The sequence below is a fragment of the Mus caroli genome, unplaced genomic scaffold (genome assembly GCF_978045245.1).
Source record: "Mus caroli unplaced genomic scaffold, Mus_caroli_1 scaffold_6, whole genome shotgun sequence".
Classification (NCBI taxonomy): domain Eukaryota; kingdom Metazoa; phylum Chordata; class Mammalia; order Rodentia; family Muridae; genus Mus; species Mus caroli.
The window spans coordinates 112,758,127-112,772,031 of NW_028227261.1; the positions used below are offsets into that span (position 1 = coordinate 112,758,127).

At 50.7% G+C, this 13,905-nt stretch overlaps 1 protein-coding gene across 3 annotated transcripts; it reads left to right on the plus strand.

The window, feature by feature from the left end:
• Window positions 1-7,436: 7,436 nt before the first annotated feature.
• Window positions 7,437-13,628, plus strand: Arid3c (AT-rich interaction domain 3C). 3 transcript variants are annotated; one of them, XM_085838477.1, is made up of 7 exons: window positions 7,437-7,745; window positions 9,500-9,572; window positions 11,282-11,465; window positions 11,574-11,863; window positions 12,414-12,596; window positions 12,808-12,897; window positions 13,271-13,628. In XM_085838477.1, exons 1-7 carry the CDS (start codon window positions 7,437-7,439, stop codon window positions 13,369-13,371), a joined length of 1,230 nt encoding a protein of 409 aa, XP_085694603.1. In that variant the 3' UTR covers window positions 13,372-13,628. The 3 variants fall into 3 exon arrangements, with proteins under 3 accessions (XP_085694603.1, XP_085694604.1, XP_085694605.1); XM_085838478.1 differs by lacking the exon at window positions 12,808-12,897; XM_085838479.1 differs by lacking the exon at window positions 12,414-12,596.
• The last annotated feature ends 277 nt before the right edge of the window (window positions 13,629-13,905 follow it).

The following is a 13,905-nucleotide window of genomic DNA, read 5'->3' on the forward strand; positions in this document are numbered from 1 at the left end:
GGTCCTGAGAACTTCACTGCACATGGCCATGGGGTGGCACTGTGCTCCCACATTTGAGCGGAAACAGACCTCAGCTGGGTCTTCCGGGCTGACAGTATAGAATACACCACTAACTGGAACAAGAGTTCCTCTGCTCTGGTTTGCCTTTGACCCAGCACTTACTGGGGAGCTCCTGCCTGGGGCAGGACCAGGTATGATACACAAGGCAGATAGAGCCAAAAGTACACTCATTCCTAAGGACCTTGCTCATGGCTTTTTTTGCCCACTGGTCACCAAGCTCACACCACCTTCATCCTGGTCCTATTTAGGTTGAATAAAGTCTGGACCCTTCCTATTTCTTGGAGTTGTTAAACTAATATTGGGAGAAACAAGGTTATATAGTTACACATTCTAACAAACACAAATACAAAAGGCTATGTGCATAACCTTATTTGACAATGTCCTCAAAGGTCTAGCCAGGCATAGCGAGTGGCTCATGCCTATAATATCAGCATTTGGGAGGCAGAGGCAAAAGGATCTGTGCAAGTTCCATGCCAGCCAGGTGTCCATAGTAAGGGTAGACCAGCCAGGACTATAGGATGAGACTGTCTCAAACAACAAAAAGCATCAACAATTTGAAACCCAGGCAAATTGGCTATCTTGATACCTTCTCTGAGCTCTCATTAACACCATGGTGACTGTGACAAGCCCTAGCTGCAGCCTCTTGATCTTTATAGACAAATTCTACATGGTACCCAGCTCTACCTCTAGTCTAGGAACACATGGATATCAGGGATGCCCATATGTCCCATCACCTGTCTTATAAAGGACTATCCTCCCTGCCCCCATCTCTGTTGTTAAAGCCAGTGGTCATTCCATAGTTTTTAACTTTCGTTGTTGGTACTGGAACTCAAATCTGAAGTCTTGTACATTCTACGCACGTGTTCTACCACTAATCTAGTCCTGTGGCCCTCAACTTTTGATACAGATAAATCTCTTAAGACAAATTTGGGCTTCAAGGATTCTTTTTTTCTTTCTTTTACATATATGAGTACACTGTCACCGTCTTCAGACACACCAGAAGAGGGCATCAGATCCCATTACAGATGGTTGTGAGCCACCATGTGGTTCCTGGGACTTGAACTCAGGATCTCTGAAAGAGCAGTCAGTGTTCTTAACCACTGAGCCATCTCTCCTGCCCCCCCCCATTCTTTTTTTTTCTTTATTGGTACTTTCCCCCTTTATTTTCGCAGATCCTTATCCCTTTGTAACTTTGAATGCCGTCTATAGGGCTGAAGGGATTGGTCAATAAGTAAAAGTACATGCTATGAGATATGAGGTGCAGTTTTCAGATCCCAGCACCCATGTTAAAAGCTGAGCATAACCACCTATGTGCCTCTAACCCCTGCAATGCACAGGGTGGACAGGGGCCGGGGGGGGGAGGGGCTTGCTGGGGTTTGCCAGTTCATAGCCTGCTTTCGAGTTCAGCAAAGCACCCTGTCTCAAGGAGAAAAGGCAGAAAGTGTTGGAGCAGGACCCCTGTGTCCTCCACTGGCTTCAGCATAGATATGTACAACATACACTCAAGATAAGTAGCATCTATGTATCCTTTTGTTTCTTTGTTTTTTGTTGTTGTCTTGTTTGTTTCTTTGTTTGATGAGACAGGATTTCTCTGTATCCCTGACTGTCCTGGAACTCTCTAGGTAGACCAGGCTGGCATCCAAATCACAGATCTGACTATCTCTGCTTCCTGAGTGCTGGGATTAAAGACTTAAGCCACCACTGCCCAGCTACATATCCTTTTTTTCCCTTTTGTTTGTTTGTTTTTCTCTTATACAATACATCCCATCGGGAGTTTCTCCTCTCTCAACTCCTCCCAGTAGCCCTCCCTCCCCTCCTCTCTCACCCAGATCTCTCCTCCCCTGTTTCCCTTCAGGAAAGAGCAGGCCTCCTAGGGATACCAACCAAACACACCATAACGAGATACAACAAGACCAGACACCAACCCTAATATCAAGTCTGGACAAGGTAACCCAGTAGGAGGAAAAGGGTCCCAAGAGCAGGCAAGAGAGTCAAAGACAGACCCCAACTCCTGCTGCTAAGAGTTTCGCAAGAACATCGAGCCACACAACCATAACTTAAATACAGGGGACCCAGCACAGGTCCATACAGGCTCTGTGGTTGTCTCTTCAGTCGCTGTGAGCCCCTGTGAACCTGCTCAGTTGATTCTGTGGCTATGTTCTCCTGGTGTCCTTGACTCTTCTGGCTCCTACATTCTTTCCTGTCACTTTCTCTGAGCCACATCTACGTAGCTTGACTCCTATATGTGAGTTAGCCTAAATCTCTTCCCCGGGATTTAGCTTTGGATGCCTTATTCCTCAGCATCTCCACCTGGTTGTTTAATAGGTGTCTCAAACTTAAAATGTCCAAAGCAAACTGATTTGTTTCCCAAGCTATGTGACCCCCCCACCACCACCATGCAGTCTTTACCATCTTGGACTACACTTTGAAGTTCTTATACACCTAATGGTCTCACATTCAATCCATCTACAAGCCCTCAGTTTTATCTTGAAAATATATCCAGACTTCACCGGGCATGGTGGCACATGATAATCATGCAGAAGCCTGTAATCGGAGCCTACTTCTGGGTCCAGGTCTTGTATGTTCTGACGGTCTGTTAAACCTTCTGGACACCCTCATTAACACACTCAAGGTATGTTTCCATGGTGATTGTTAGTTCCCCTAGCTGCTATGTGGGTGCTGGGAATCCACCATAGATCCTCTGAGAGAATGGCCAGTGCTCCTAACAGCTAAGCCATCTCTCTGGCTCCTCATCTCTGTTTCTTCGCTGAGGATACAGTGTGACCAGCTGCCTCACCCCCATAACTTCCCTTCCATGATGAACTGGACCATTTTAGGGAAAGCCAAACAAACCCTTCCCTTGAGTAGCTCTTGTCAGGTAACCAAGAAAATACTAATAAGAACCCCACAGACAGCCAGAGAGATGGCTGGAAAGTTAAGAGCCCTGGCTACTCTTCCAGAGGACCCAGGTTCCATTTCCAGCACACGGAAGCTCACAACTGTCTGTAACTCCAGTTCCAGAGGATCTGATGTCCTCTCTGGCCTCCTAGATATCAGGCATGTATGTGGTACATAGACAGGCACACAGGCAAAACACCCAAACACATAAAATAAAATAATAAAATAACTTCATAAGCAATGAGTTACAACTCCCTGCCAGCTAAACCATTCTTGAATCCCTGTCCACAAAAATATGAGAAAATAATCACTTCTTGTTTTGTTTCTAACCTGGAGAGACTGGTAATTTCCTATACGACATGTAGATAACTACCGACATGTTCCTTCCCTTCCTAGACTCCAATGCAAGCACTAATTCTTTTCCCTCCAGATACTTGGGATTTAACCTAGAACCTTAGAATGTTAGCAAAGTACCACCGAGCTACACCACCAGTCTTTTTATCTTTTCTCTTGAAACAGATCTTGCCAAGTTGCTCAGGCTGGCCTTGAACTCTCTGTTGCCCAGACAGGCCTTTAAGCTTGGTGTTTCTCCTGCCTCAGCCTCTCAAGTAGCTGGGACTGCACGTGTGTGCCACCAGGCCCAGCTCCAATTACATTTTTCCACGACAAATACCTCCACCTGACACATATATATTTCCTCCAGTAGAACAATACCATGTAACAGTGACACTGTTTTATTTGGGCCTGTGCCCTACAGTGCCTGCCATAACGCACTCAATTAATGAGTGTCAGTTTCTGAAGGTCTAGGTCATTTTGCCTTGAGGTATAGGAAACCCGAATGTGGAGGGGGTAAGAGGCAGCCTTCCTTTAATGTAATTTTTGTTAAGGATTTCTTTTATTTACTCTATGTAAGTGCACTGTAGCTGCCTTCAGACACCAGAAGAGGTCATTGGATATCATTACGGATGGTGGTGAGTCACCGTGTGGTTGCTGGGATTTGAACTCAGGACCTCCAGAAGAGCAGTCAGTGCTCTTAAGCGCTGAGCCAACTCTCCAGTGGCAGCCTTTCTTTAAACCCAGGTCCCAGCCATCCTTAGCCCCTCATTCACTGCTTCCTAGCTGTATTCTTCTGGCCCAGATTCCAAAGGTGGGTTCATTTTGCTTGACTCCCAGTATTTGGAGGTGAGGGAGGATGCTCATCTCCATGCCCCCTCTTATCAAGACCCACAAAAAGTCATTTTGAACCTTTCAGAACTACAGTCCCCCAAGTCAGTACACCTACTTTCCAGGAGGGAATCTTACATCGCTCTCTTCAGGTACCTCTCAACAGCCAGTGGCAACTAGGAGAGACAGGAGCAAGCTGGACCCCAGAGTTCTGTACATACGTCTCTACCCCTTACCCTCCAAGTATCCACAACACTCCAGGACATGACCATCTGTCTCTCTGCGTGCGTTAATTCCACCAGTGAACCACTCTGTGGTCCTAGCATGGTGGGCAGTGGGAGCTCTGCAGGACGAGAGTGTCCATCCTCAGACACCCACAAGTATAGAGTCGAGGCGTCTCAGTGCTGAAAAGGAATCAAGGATCGAAGGAGTTGGAAGGGGTGTGGCTGACTCCGAGATCTGGTACGGAAGAGGAAAGGTTGGGGACAGACGATGGAATAAATGGTGAGCCTCAGCCCAGCCAGGGATAGCCATAGAAGTACTTACTCAATCCAGCAGCAGCAGCGGAAGCTGGGTTTTTGAGTAGGGACGGTGGGAGAAGGCAGGAGATCAAGGGTGGCACCAGAACATGTGGTCTGGCCCAGGGTAAGCTGAGACTAGGAGGCGCTAATGAACCAGAGGAGGATGAGGGAGGAGACAAAGGTCATGCCCAGATTCCTGCCATGTAGGGGCATTTTTATCCTGTGACATATGTGTCCCACTGGGTGTAAAGGGTTTGGTGACACTGTGCATATGTCACCCCCACAGGCACCTGCTGCTCACCTAGCTTATGGCAGTCCTCATACCTTTAGCAAGTAGGTCTCCTTGACCACAGAGGGGCTTGGAATGCATGAGAGTACCTGAGAGAAATAGGGTCAGGCTGCTCAGAGGGGAAACGGTGGCCTGCCACCCGGGACCCCCAAAACAGAAACAGCATCAGGGGATTGTGGTGTAGGATAGGCCCAGTTAGCTCAAGGAGATTTGGAAGTCAGGGCACGTGGATGGAGAATGTACGTGAACATGGGCAAACTGCTGATCACTGGAACAAAAGAGATATTGAGAAGCCAGGAATCGCTAAACTCTTCATTCTTCCTTCCACACACACTTGGAAATCCTTAAGAGAACAAAGGTCAAATGAGGTTTTTAAGAAGAGAGGTGCCAGGCAGTGGTGGCACACACCTTTAATCCCAGCACTTGGGAGGCAGAGGCAGGCGGATTTCTGAGTTCGAGGCTAGCCTGGTCTACAAAGTAAGTTCCAGGACAGCAAGGGCTATACAGAGAAACCTTGTCTCGAAAAAGAAGAAGAAAAGAAGAAGAAAAGGAGGAGGAGGAGGAAGAGGAGGAGGAGGAGGAGAGGTGTGGCCAGGCAGTGGTGGTACATACACGCCTTTAATCCCAGCACTTGGCAGGCAGAGCCAGGCAGATTTCTGAGTGCTCTACAGAGTGAGTTCCAGGACAGCCAGGGCTACACAGAGAAACCCTGTCTCAAAAAACAAAACAAAACAAAACAAAAAACAACCAACCAACCAAACAAACAAACAAAAAACCAAAGAGGAGGAGGAGGAGGAGGAGAGGTGTGTATGCCTGTATTTCTCATACAATGTGTATATCCCGATGTGTGTGCTTGCAGGAAACTCAAGAGACTTCTGGGGGTGTAGGTGCATAGATACGGGGGCCACTGGCATGTGCATACCTGTGCCTAAACTGACACATATTTGCAGTTGGAGATAGCACGTGGACAGAGCATGAAGGAAGGCAAAGCTCTGTTCTGGCCAGGTGTTCCGCATTCATCCCCGCATCCTGAAGAGTGATTCCAGTGTGACAACAGCTTGTTCAGGCCCTAGACCCCTCGAGTCACCTTTAAACGGAATGTGTAAAATTGGGCCCGAATTTGTGACAAGGTGTGAACGCGGGTTCTGAGTGTGGGTTTGGGGGACACGACTTGTAAGGCTGGGCGGGGCCATGGGCCGGAGTTTACTAGCCTTGGTCTCCTCTTTCTCCCACGCGTGATTTCCCCATAGCTTTCCGGCGCCCCTCTCGAATCTGGCTGTAAGGAAGGTGGGAGACACCTGTTGGGGGGTTAAGAGGAGCCGAGCCCACCCCAGCCTCTTCCGCTGAGCCCTCCCGCCCTCACCCGCCCAGCAGGGCTCGGGTCCCGCCCCCGGGACCGCAGGCAGCCAAGCGACCGCCAGTGAGCGCACGGCGGTCAGAAGAGCGCAGGGCGGCAAGAGCGCACAGCGGGGACCCTGCGCAGGGAACCCAGCTGAGACAGGAGCCGCCCAAAAGGCGGCAGAACAGACGGACCGCCGTGGAGACACCCGGGGCTTCGGGCGGTGCCAGGCAGGTGAGTGTAGCTGCAGGGCATCCAGACCCCGGGATCGGAGCTCAGTGACCCGCCACCTCATGCCCGTCTGGTCCTGTCCCTGTCCCAGACCCAGACATTGCTGCCCTCTTCTCTGTACCTCTTGGGTTCCTGATTCTTGTGTTTTATGTTTTTACCCGGTTTTTACACCAGTGTCCTCTATTTTCTGTCTCTTTCTAGTATTTTCTCTCTCATGCTGTGTCGGTCTTCCCCCGTCTCTCTCAACCTCATCTTGCTATCTCTTTTCAGGTGTCTGTCTGCCCCTCTCTTGTAGTGCTCTCTCTCTCTCTCTCTCTCTCTCTCTCTCTCTCTCTCTCTCTCTCCCTCTTCCTCTCCCTCTCCCTCCCCCTCTCCCTCTCCCTCTCCCTCCCTCCCTCCCTCTCCATCTTGGTCCTCCTCAGTCTCTAAGTCCCGCTCCTGTCTCTCCTCCAGTCTCTGTCTCTGTCTCTGCCTGTCGTCCCGTTCTCTCTCTCTCTCTCTCTCTCTCTCTCTCTCTCTCTCTCTCACACACACACACACACACAGAGAGAGAGAGAGAGAGAGAGAGAGAGAGAGAGAGAGAGAGAGAGAATCTCCCTGCACCATTCTCCCTTGGTTTCTGTTACTCTTTCCAATTTGCTTGATTCTCCCTATCCTCAGTCCCTGGCCATTTTTGACTCCCTGTGTGTAGTCTCTGTCTCTTTTGCTCCCTCTATCCCTCTGTCTCTGTTTTCTTGCTATGTTAATCCTTCCCTTATAACTCCATGTATGTCCATGAGCATGTATGTCCATGAGCATCTCCTCTTGTGTTGTAGGGTGTGGGTGCAGCAAGGCCCTGCACCCATAATTCCCTCCCCCACAGCCGGCCCTTTCCTCGGGGCCCCGCCTGGTACCAGGAGCCCCCCCAGCAGGGGGACTGCGCCTGGAAGCTGTAATGGAGGCCCTGCAGAGGCAGCAGGCAGCACGGCTGGCCCAAGGGGTGGGGCCCTTGGCCCCTCCACGCTTACCGCTTCCACAACCTCCTCTGCTTGGCACCCGGACCCTACAGGCTCCTGAGGGGGCGATAGGGGTGGTTGGGGCTGAAGAAGATGAGGGTGCTGAAGATGAAGAGGGAGAGACACCCTTAGCAGAAGAGGAGACAGCTGAGCAGAGCCATCCAGGAGCCCAATGTCCCAACTCACCTTCCAGCCAGTCTCCTGGAATCCAAGCACATGAGTGGACCTACGAGGAACAGTTCAAGCAGGTAGGCACCCTCTCTCCACCACCCACCACCGGCCAAGCTGTCACACCTCTCTCCCTCTGGCAAAAAAACAGTCTACACATTCCTATCACTCTCTGAAGGATGTTACCAGAGACCTAAGGAGAGATAGGAAGACTGGAAGATGGATAGTGATCAATCAGCAGAGACACCCAGATATGTAGAAAGTACACAGGAATTCATTAAGAGGTAATGGAGATCCTCAAAACATAGAAAATGACCATTGGTCACCATAGGAGGCCATCGATGAGTTTGAAAGGGAGATAAAAAGGGTGTAAGGGTCTTTGAGAGAAGGGGATCCCGAATTCAAGGAACCCATAGCAACTCTACCCCATCTACCCTCTCAGATACCAAATCACATGTACCAAAGGGAGTGTCTCAGGCTGGCTAATGCCTTTGGAAGGGGAATAGCTTGCTGCCCCTTTTGCAGGCTGGTACACCCATCCTCTTTCCTGCCACACTGATCTGCCATCCAGTGTCTTCACCTGGCCTAAATTTCACGAGTGTCAGTTCCCAGCTTGTGCTTGCTACTTCAGCTGCAGTGTAACTGAGCCCCCCACCCCAACCTCTCTGTGCAAACTGGATCTTTATGTATATGACCTTAATCCAAACCCTTCCCGACTAGGGACAGTAGAGCAGGCTGTCACCATGGTGTTACTCGGAGCTGTGATTTCCAGCTGTGGCATTCTGGTGGTATTACTCATAGGGCATTGGTTTGGGGGTGTTTTCTAGAAGTGCTAATATGTAGCTAGTGTCCTGCAGCACTGGTGTAAGACTACGGATGTCACTCAGGGCCTTGTCACTCTGGAGATTCAGCTCTAGTGACCATTTCTCCAGGGCACTGCTCTGGGCTTATGAAGGACAAAGTGTGGGTATCATTGTAGGTTCTCACATGAGACTTAGAACTCAGACTTAGACTTAGGTCATGTGTGTGTAGCTCCAATGCTGGGTCTCTGGGGGTTTGATACTCATGGGAGGATTTTACAAGGTTCTTATTGAGGGATGGAGTGTGACTCATATCAAGCTGAGGCCGAGAATCTGTTACTCCAGGTCAATGGCTCCGTTATTCTGGAACTGTTCGTTTTTAGACTTGGGAGGCAATGTTGGGGGTGGGGGTGGCCAACAGATTCCTAGCCTTCTGACATCTCAGGTTCTGTGTTGTGTGGCCGGTGCCTGTGTGATAGCTTCTACAGTAGACACTGTAACCACCTCTGGAAGGAGATCAGACAAGATGGCTCCTATAAGGAGTTCCCCAGCATCCTGCTTGCCTGAACTCACCCCAGTTCATGTCCTGGCCCACGAGGATATGAATTGCATGAAGCCCTTATATGGATTAAGGGGAATGAATAAGTATCCATCAGTCTACGCAGTGTGGAGCACAGCCCCAGCCTGCCACCCCTCCTGCGGCTCTGAATGTCCATCCTCAGGACAGTCAAGCCTCTGCCCGGAAGAGCAGGCCGAGCCATGGAAGTACTTCCCTGATTCTTCTCTCCCTGTATTTGCCACGTGCAAGGCCTGAGCTGCCTAGAGGCACCGTTAGCTAGGACAGGTCTCATAGATAGATTAGATAAAGGCACCCTGCCTGTCCCTGGGGGTAGGCCTGGTACCAGAGAATTGACCTTCAAACTCCATTCATGCCTTCACCAAATACTCTTGCCCAGAGTACCACCCAAATTGGGGCTCCAGAGAGAGGTAAGTGGGGGCAGTGGAGCTGGAGAATAACCTTGGTTCTTCCCCAGCTGTATGAACTCGATGCGGACCCCAAGAGGAAGGAGTTTCTGGATGACCTATTTAGCTTCATGCAGAAGAGGGGTAAGCAAAACTATGTGGGGGAAAATACCTAGACATTTCTCCTGCTGACTAGGTTTTGAGGAAGGAAGACCTCAGGATGAGACCCCAGGTGAGGCCCTCCCTGCAGAGGCCTGAGGTTGGTGGCACCTGTCCTTTGGGCCCTCAATAGCATCTTTAACCTCTGACCCTGCCCCCCTTCTCCACCAGGGATTAATTAGTGGTGGACCCACAGGCAGGTTAATGAGTGTGAGATCAATTAGGAAGGTGGGAGGGAGAACTGGTCAGGACTGGTTTGAGAGAGCAGGGTCCCAGGAACGCCTTGGTTGTATACAGTGTACCCTTCTTCCAGCTTCATCTCCCCTCCATTTCCTTTTGCTTTAGCTCCCCACCTGTCCTGCAGCAGGAGGGAATACAGTTAGACTGAAGGAAGGCTTTCCTAAAAGATGGGCAGGGGCCTTGTGAATTGGGTAGTGGAGAAGGGATTTCTCCCCAGAAAATTTCAGTATTGGAAGCATACAGAAGGGGTCCAGGGGAGACGAGGGTGGGCAGCAGTCCATCACTTCCGCTTCTCCCCAGATTCATGGGTCTGAGCACTGACTCATTATCTCTCTCTACAAAGCTAATTAACTCACTCAGAGCGCAGCCTGATAAGCTGCTAATTAACTGGCTGCACTGCCCCCCTCCCAGGACAGCTTCTGGCCCAAGTCTCCCCAGTCCCCAACACAACGCTCAGCAACGTTTTCTGGTCCCTTCCTTCCCAAGAACCTTGGGTGAGGACCCCTGGTTTTCTTGTCCCCCAAGTCATGGTAACCCCAGTGTTCCTTCTCTGCACCTTCTTGGGGACCTTCTCTCTCCCGGTAATGGGGTGGCTGTGGTCTGACAGAACAGCCCACACCCCGAGCCCTGCCTCCTTCTGCTCAACTGCAGGGGGAGGAGGTCTCTCGGGGCCGATAATTTCCCCCCATTAATCAGGCTGCAGCTAATTGTTCGGGTCCAAAGGCGCCAGTGGAAGGGGTTGGGATCGGTAAGGAATTAACTGGGGCCCATCGCTCAGCTCCGACAGGCCCCTTTGTCAGGACTGGCTGGCGGGGGTGGCTAGGCTGAGGAGGAGTTGGCTGGCCCAGGCAGCATCTGATTCTTCTGCACCTGCTGTCCCCTGGCTTCCTGCAGCCTTTGGGGGTTGTCGGTTTGGGGAGTATAGCTCTTCTGCGAATAAGGAAGTCCTTCCTACAGCCAGCCCAGCAAACTAAAGAGTTAGGGGAATCTGGCTGTCTGGTAGATTAGAATGGCTTTTCCTTTTTACATATTTGGAAAACAGAGTTAAAACAGGCATAACATTTCCAGGCTGTGAGATTCTAATCTCAGCGCTTGTGAATAAAGTTTCATTGGAGAATAGCCACGCACATCCTCTTAGATATCACTTAGACTGTTCTTGGATACAGTCGCAGAGCTGGGTATTTGTAACAGGTACCCTTTGGCCCACAAAGTATAAATATTTACCTTCTGGCTCTTTACAGAAAAACCAAGCTGATTTCTTGTCTTAGTCTCCTGTTCTTCCTGCTATAGGTGGTGGGAGGTGGGGGACTGGAGGGGGGTTTCTCAGCCTGTAATCCTTCCCTTCCTCTGAAGTCCTTTCATGAGACCTGTCCTTACCCAAGGACATACCTAAGATGTCCTCAGACGCCTAATCTTACTGTCCTGACTTTGACTTTCTACCCACTTCACACCAGGTACGCCAGTGAACCGGGTACCCATCATGGCCAAACAGGTGCTGGATCTGTATGCGTTGTTTCGCTTGGTGACAGCCAAGGGAGGCCTGGTGGAAGTCATCAACCGAAAAGTGTGGCGAGAAGTCACACGCGGCCTCAGTTTGCCCACCACCATCACCTCTGCCGCCTTCACGCTCCGTACCCAGTGAGGACAGCAGAAGGGCTGCTGGGTGGGGCGCGGGAGTGAAGGGAGGGGCGGGGGTAGGACCATCCGCTGGGTCCAGCCTCCCACCGCCCATCCGTCCGCCCCTAGGTACATGAAGTATTTGTACCCATATGAGTGCGAGACGCGGGCACTCAGTTCCCCAGGGGAGCTCCAGGCTGCCATAGACAGCAACCGGCGTGAGGGCCGCCGCCAGGCTTACACCGCGGTCCCGCTCTTCAACTTAGCAGGGCCCACACCTCGGGGCGCTCCTGGCCCCGCCTCGAGTCATGGCCCCGCCCCGACCGCGACCCCGCACTGCCCGGGTCCCACCCAGGGTTCTGCTTCTGGTTTACCAGCGCACGCTTGCGCTCAACTGAGCCCGAGTCCAGTAAAGAAAGGTACGAGGGGGGAGAGGGCGGAGTTTGGGGTCCGGCGTCTCTGAGAGCTGTGCACAGGGAATATCAAAATGTAGGGACTCAGGTGTGGGGGGCATTGCGATATGAGCGCAGCAAGATCTGATGAGGCTCAGGGGGGTTGGAATCCCTAAGTTATTGATCCTGAGCCTTGAGGTCAAGAAAGCCTGTGGAGTTTCAAGTCGCTTCATCCCCAGGAGTTTTACTCCACAGCTATCCGCATAGGGATCCCATTTTGGATGTAGTTTGCAACTTCTGTGACTTATTTAACAACAAAGAGCGAAGAAAGCATGCACATTCTCTGACCTAAACCAGCCCGGACGTATATATGCTGGCCCCTTTTTCTCTACATCTTCATTCTCTAGGCCAGAGTCTTTGGATGGGAGGAGAGACTGAAGCTGGCTTATCTGCCTGTACTATCTCTATTGGTCCCAGGTCTAGGGAAGAATCAAATGCAAACACGGGTTGGTTGGACCAGAATGGCCTGTTTTTTGTTTTGTTTTGTTTTGTTTTGTTTTGTTTTGTCTTTCACCAGAGGAGAGTGGAATCCCACCCCCTCGTCTGGCGCTACCTATGGGCTTGGCCTCGGAAGCTACACGGGAGAAGCTGGCACCGGAAGAACCTCCGGAGAAGAGGGCTGTGCTGATGGGCCCCGTGGACTCACCTCGACTGGGGGCACCCCCCAGTTTCCTGCCCCGTGGCAAGGCTCCCCTAAGGGGTGAGGAAGGGCTTGTTAGAGAGGGCTTTGGGTTAGTGAGTTGAGGCTAAGGTAGACTCTTCACCTGCTGGATGCTGGAGGTGGTACAGGCAGGTCCCTTGATAGACAGAAGCATAATTATGGTATGGGGTTCAAGTGCAGGAATGAGGAAGGAGTCTAAGTGTGAAATCTGCTTCCCCCAAATGTGACTTCCCTGCCTTCTTCTGGACAGAAGAGCGGTTGGATGGGCCCCTCAATCTGGCAGGCAGTGGCATCAGCAGTATCAACGTGGCACTAGAGATCAATGGGGTGGTCTACACTGGTATGGGAATTACAGGCTGTCTATATTGGCATGAAGTTGGGGTTTACACTGGCATGGGGGATTTTAGATTTTCTCTATGAGCATGACGTTCAGGAGTATCTGAACTTGCTTGGGGGTTTAGAGGATTGTTACATTAAAATGGATTCAAGAATTTGTCTACATGGCATGGGGTCCCAGCATGGTCTATGCAGCATGGTTGCCATGGGATGTCTGCTTTGTCACAGATCTGTGAGTATTTATTGTGCACCTACTTCAAGCTACCCACAATGTCATAGGAGCTTCTCACTGGTCAGAGGGACTTGTCCGTGCTTTGTGGGAGTCCCACATTCTCTCATTTATTTCTTAATTTTACATCTCTTTAACCCTTTATCAGGTATCCTCTTTGCTCGACGCCAGCCTGTGCCAGCTTCCTTGGGTACAACCAATCCTCCACCTCTACCCTCTACAGGGCCCCCTTCCAGTACCTTGCCCTGAAAGCAGCTACTGAGAACCAAGAGTCCCAATATCATCGCTTAGGGGAGAGAAGGCACCCTCCTACCTTGATTCTTTCAGGATGTGATGCCCACTTTGGGATCCAGTCCTGGTTGATGTCAGCATGCCACCTCCACACCAAAGGAATTTATTATTATGTTCCATCTACCTCACCGTAAAAGGCAGACACTGCCTCCTTAGCTAATTCCAGCAGCATCTACCAAAGAGCTTTCCCCTGAGAACCCCTATCACCCCCTCATGTAACCCCTATGTCAATGTCACCTTTGGTACCCCACCTCTTTGAGTCAATTCTGCTCCTTCTCAGGAAGCAGGTGAAGGATTGGATTTGAATGTGAAGATGTCCCTTGGGTTGCATCTGGAAAATAAAATTGAACTTCCCCTGTCTCCTGTGCCTCCTCTTCTTGCTTGGGTCTGGGAGGTGGGGGATCCACAGACTACATTGAGCTGTCCAAGTGGAAGCAGAAGAACAAAGCTCTGAGAGAACAGAAGAGCACTTTTTTTTTTAAGGGAAGCAAG

Bases quoted from the DNA above. Each gene is read 5' to 3' on its own strand.
- Arid3c (XM_085838477.1), top strand. From the start codon at position 7,437: ATGGAGGCCCTGCAGAGGCAGCAGGCAGCACGGCTGGCCCAAGGGGTG. The intron at 9,573-11,281 runs GTAAGCAAAACT...ACTTCACACCAG, and splicing joins TAGCTTCATGCAGAAGAGGG to GTACGCCAGTGAACCGGGTA. The intron at 12,597-12,807 runs GTGAGGAAGGGC...TCTTCTGGACAG, and splicing joins TGGCAAGGCTCCCCTAAGGG to AAGAGCGGTTGGATGGGCCC.